At 41.6% G+C, this 5287-nt stretch overlaps 1 protein-coding gene across 1 annotated transcript in view; it reads right to left on the bottom strand.

The window, feature by feature from the left end:
* Positions 1–4801, bottom strand: part of LOC135105091 (uncharacterized) — a 37729-nt gene extending 32928 nt beyond the window's left edge. Inside the window, exon 1 of the mRNA XM_064013053.1 lies at positions 3799–4801. Within this exon, the coding sequence (XP_063869123.1) occupies positions 3799–3954 (156 nt within the window). The 5' untranslated portion in view covers positions 3955–4801. The remainder of the gene's footprint in view (positions 1–3798) is intronic.
* Between the last annotated feature and the right edge of the window lie 486 nt (positions 4802–5287).

Raw genomic sequence — 5287 nt, 5'->3', positions numbered from 1 at the left:
CTCTCTCTCTCTCTCTCTCTCTCTCTCTCTCTCTCTCTCTCTCTCTCTCTGTAATGGTGCAGTTCCAGAGCTCAAAGGCTTTCACGGAGTCCGCAAAGGTTCGGGCCAATGATCTTTCAAGGGGCTTTTTGTGATTCTTCGTGCGAGATCCGGAAGGTTAAGTAGGAGGTGGATGGCGATGCTGCTGGAGGATGGGGATGTTGCCATACTTTAGTGTGTGTGTGTGTGTGTGTGTGTGTGTGTGTGTGTGTGTGTGTGTGTGTGTGTGTGTGTGTGTGTGTGTGTGTGTGTGTGTTTGGTGGTTCATAGGGGCCGTAGACAACAAGATGATAACTTAAGAAAGGGGAAAAACACACACACACACACACACACACACACACACACACACACACACACACACACACACACACAGCAAAATAGTATTTTTTTTTTTTTACTTTTTACTTTTTTTTTTTTTTTGCTGTAAGACACTTCGACCATGTGTGTGTGTGTGTGTGTGTGTGTGTGTGTGTGTGTGTGTGTGTGTGTGTGTGTGTGTGTGTGTGTGTGTGTGTGTAAAACATTTTATTTTTTCTTTTGTTTTCGTTCATCATACCCAAGTAGATGTATGGCTACTTTCTTAATGTGCGATACTATTATAATATGCTAGTGCGAAATGTTAAACATTCTAGTGGAGTGTCCCCTTCAACGCGGAGAAAGAAAACCGGTGCCGAAAGAGAGAAAACGGGAACGAAATGCGGAAGAAATCAATGGAGAGAACGATGACTGCAGTAGTTCCATTGATTTCCCCTAAAACCCAGACCATGCAGAATGTAAACTATGATACAACTACAAAAACAACAAACAACAACAACAACTACTACTACTACTACTACTACCACTACCACCACCACCACCACTACTAATAAATAATTTCCTATGAGTCTCTGCCAAACATTATTACATTAATTTTATTTATTATTGATTTTGAGACGAAAGATTATTTACACCTTCAGATAAACAAGCGCCTGAACTGCTGAAAGTTAAACGAGGAAGAAATAGCCAAAAATACTTAGTTCGAATAATAAAGACGACCGGAATAAAAAGAAAATTGTTATAATATGAAAAAAAAAAAATATCAATAACCTAACACAACAAAATAAATCAGAGGTTACATTATATTTACCAGTGCACGTGTAAAGGACAAAAGCAAAATACATAAGGAAGTCAGATACCACCTTCGAAATTGGTCAGTTTCCGCTTTTAAGGTAGCGCCGGAGAGAAAACGGGTCTTGAACCAGAGAAAACGGGCAAGCTCTTTCTCCCACTGTTCACAAGGGGTACTACGTTGATTCACTTCTCGCGAGCAGCTGGCGCGATGTTGAGCTGTTACGATTTTTTTCATGCGATATGTATACTGCCAAGCGACAACACACACACACACACACACACACACACACACACACACACACACATGGTTACTAAGCTCAAACTCGTGCCATTTAAGCTGTGTTTATGACCCTAATGAAAAGTTACAGTGAATATGTGTGGAGAGAACAAGGAAACGGAACGAAGTGAGAACGGAGGGGAGGAGAGGGAAGTGAGATGAGAGAGGGCAGAAAGTCGGAGGGGGAAGGACAAGAGGAGGGAAACGGAGAAAGGAAAGAGAATTGAAAAGTATAATGTAGATCTGATATAATTTCGAAAGCAGTGTTGTCTTTGATGTAGAAGGGAGGAAGTATTGAGGGGATGGGAGGAGGAAGTGATCAGGGACGAGAGAGAGAGAGAGAGAGAGAGAGAGAGAGAGAGAGAGAGAGAGAGAGAGAGAGAGAGAGAGAGAGAGAGAGAGAGAGAGAGAGAGAGAGAGAGAGAGAGAGAGAGAGAGAGAGAGAGAGAGATTTGTTCCTGCCATTTCCCAAGTGTTCACATCCATGTCGCATTTATCCCCTTGTCCCTCCTTCCCCTCCCTTCCTTCCCTCTTTGCCCATTCCCGCCCTCCACAGCAGCAGGGGGCAGCAGGGGAGCGCCACACCTGCTGCTGGGGACAGGTAATGGCAGCACCTTTTATTTCCTCCTCTCCCTTCCTTCGTTCTCCTTCACGGTAGTTAGCGAAAGTACAGGAGATAAAAAGGAGGTGAGAGAGGACGGAAGGAGGAGGAGGAAAGGGGGAGAGGGCAGCTCACTTGTGTCACGCGGAGGAAATATAGCAGTAATTTATTACAGGGGAGTATCACAGAGAGTTCTCCATCACAAGGATCCACACCAGTCCTGTAAACAAAGGCATAATTCCCTCTCAAAAAGCTGGACTTCTGCACAACAAGCACGTAAATAAAACTAAGCATAGTACGATAATAAAAATAAACAGATAAGTCGACGTGAAACAAAAAGCTTAAAATCTGTGGATTTTTAATTCCGTATAGTAGAAATATGACATATAATAATACATTTAACTCGATTAATTCCTTATTTCATTTATTTTTCCTTAATTACCATAAGACTATGGAAGCTACCTATGTTTAAATAACTTTAAATTTATTAATCTCTTTATTTTGTAAAACGTTATAAATACATGTAACCCAATTTCGGCCTTACTTCAGTTATTCCTTTTAATTACCAAAAGACCAATGAAATTCACTTACATTCCCATAACTTAAAATGTATTGATGTTTTCGCTCCGTAAAGCATCATAATAGGTGTAACCCAATTTCGTCCGTATTTCAGCCTTTTTCTTTTTAGTCTTAAACACTCCATTTTTTTCTCTAACCCTCTTAAGACCAAGCAAACCACTTACGTTCCCGCAGCGCCGCGCATTTACTGCCAGCTTATATAAAGTAGCGAGGCCCGTAACTGGACTCACCGGTCCGCCATACACGTGAAAAAGTGAGCAGGTGTTGACGATGCCGGGGAATTTAAGGCACCAATTACAACTGCCATTCTTCCATTCTTACCTTTCCCTCCAGGTTTTGCAGGCATTCCATTCGTCCTCCGTGTCTCTTTTTCTTCAAACTAACGATCTCTCTCTCTCTCTCTCTCTCTCTCTCTCTCTCTCTCTCTCTCTCTCTCTCTCTCTCTCTCTCTCTCTCTCTCTCTCTCTCTCTCTCTCTCTCTCTCTCTCCTTTCCTTTCTGCTTCCATGGCGCCAAATGACTTCGTTCTTTCAGCGCATTTAATGAATCAATTAGTCAATCAAATCAGTCAATGAATCCTCTCCTTTGCATTTTTCATTAACTTCTTCCCATCCTTATTTCTTCTTTAAGCTGTACTTTCTTCTCCATCCCTTTCTCTGCCCTGCCTTCCTTACCTTCTCTCTTACACCTTATTTCCTTCCCCTTCCTTTCACTTCAATCACTTCTCTCTTATACCTTGTTCCTCTTCCGTTATTCCACCTATATCCCTACCCTGCCCTGCTTATCTTCCTTCTTACACCTTACCTCCTTTCCCTTCCCCTTTCTTTATTCAACTTTTTACCCCATTTACCTTAGAACCTCTTTCCTCCTTCCCCTTCTCTTCACCCGACAAACTTCTCTCTTATCTTCCCTCTTATGCTCTATATATTCTTCCCCTTCCCTTTCTCCCACCCATTTCTGCCTTATCTTCTCTCTTACACTACTTATTTTCTCTTCTCTTCATTCTACCCACTTCTCTCTTACACCTTCCTGTTCTCTTATTTCTCCTACATCTCCTACATCTCCTACCTTCCTTCTTACACTCTACCTCCCTTCTCTTTCCCGTTCTCTACTAACCTTCATATCCATTACTCGCACCTTCTCTCTTACACTCTACTTCCTATCCCTTCTCTTCACTCTTATGCCTCTCTTACCTTCTCATACTTGACTCCGGGTTTTATCAGATGGACGAACCCCGCGGGCAGCCTGGGCACCCGCAGCGTGGGGTGGACCCGTGGCACCTTGGCGAGCCGCAGCGCCAGCACGGGCAGCTTGGTAAGGAACGCCCGCCACCCACGCTTCTTGTGCATGGTGGGGGCGGGCGTGGCGGCGGAGGGGCTGGTGGTGGTGGACGTGATGATGGTTGTGGTAGACGTGGTGGCGGTTGTGGTGGTGACTCGCGTGCAGAAAAATATGTTAAGGTTGTTGGGTGTGGGTTTGCTTATCTTCGTATCCTCGTGGTGTTTTTCTTTTCCTGTGATTTCTTGGCAGTTCTTCTTTTTGCGTCGTAGGAAAATATTGTTCGTTGGATATACTGGAGTGTCAGGTTTCTATTTCTTTCTATTTTTTTTTTTCCTCTTGTAACTCTTCGTGTTCAAATTTTATAGTTGTTTTTCTTTTTTTATCACTCCAAAATTTAAGAGGATTTTTTTTTCTTCAAATTTAAGTTTTCTGTTTTCTAGATGTGATTATAAAATGCAAACAATTTTTTTTTCTTGAACTACCTCATTTCCTTGGGCAGTTCACCTCTTACAATGTGAAATAAAATAGCTAATATGTTTTTGGAAGTTTAAAAATTAGTGTTTCAACTCCTTTTTCCTCTTTCACTTCTTTTTTTTTATTCTCCTGGAAAGAAGAAAACGCGCAAACTTTTCTCTGCAAATCTCTGTCACACAAAAGAGAAGACAAGTCCATTAGCACCGCAATAATAACTTGAGTCTGTCTCTGTCACTCTTTTCATTTTCTTTTTAGCAAGGGACAAAAAAATGATCAAGTTTGTGGTCTGTGTTACTTTCTCTCTCTGTTTATTCTTCTCTTCCTCCTATTCTCCCACTCGGTTCTCCTCTTTCAGTTTACACCCATTTCCTCATCTCCCTTCGATATTTCTCTTCCTCTCACCATATTTTCCTTAACTTTCCCTTCCACCCCCTTTGCGAAATTTTTATCTTCTCTGCCGGAAAGAATAAAAATTTTATCTAACCTACATGAGATATTCAGGAAAAAAGTGGCATTGCCCATCACGAAGATTAAATAAAATGAGAGAACGAGAGTAGGCAACTGGAACCCGGCCAACGAAACGTCAATCGAAAATACTGAGTTAAAAATTGTTCCAAAACGCACACATACACACAGTCTCTCTCTCTCTCTCTCTCTCTCTCTCTCTCTCTCTCTCTCTCTCTCTCTCTCTCTCTCTCTCTCTCTCTCTCTCTCTCTCTCTCTCTCTCATATTGCAATGTTATATTTTTCTCTACAGGACAGTTTTTTTTCTCTAATCAATACGAACTTTTAAAATACCATCTCCGCAGCTAAAAAGAAAAAAAAGTATTTCCTATTATTTTTTTTCATTTGTGTCCACGGAAATAATTTTCTTAAAAGTTATGAATAACAACAAAAGGTAACCATTACACTAAAGGGCTAAGACAC

Source organism: Scylla paramamosain, chromosome 11 (genome assembly GCF_035594125.1).
Source record: "Scylla paramamosain isolate STU-SP2022 chromosome 11, ASM3559412v1, whole genome shotgun sequence".
NCBI classification, from domain to species: Eukaryota; Metazoa; Arthropoda; class Malacostraca; order Decapoda; family Portunidae; genus Scylla; species Scylla paramamosain.
This window is presented reverse-complemented; position numbering and strand designations above follow the sequence as displayed.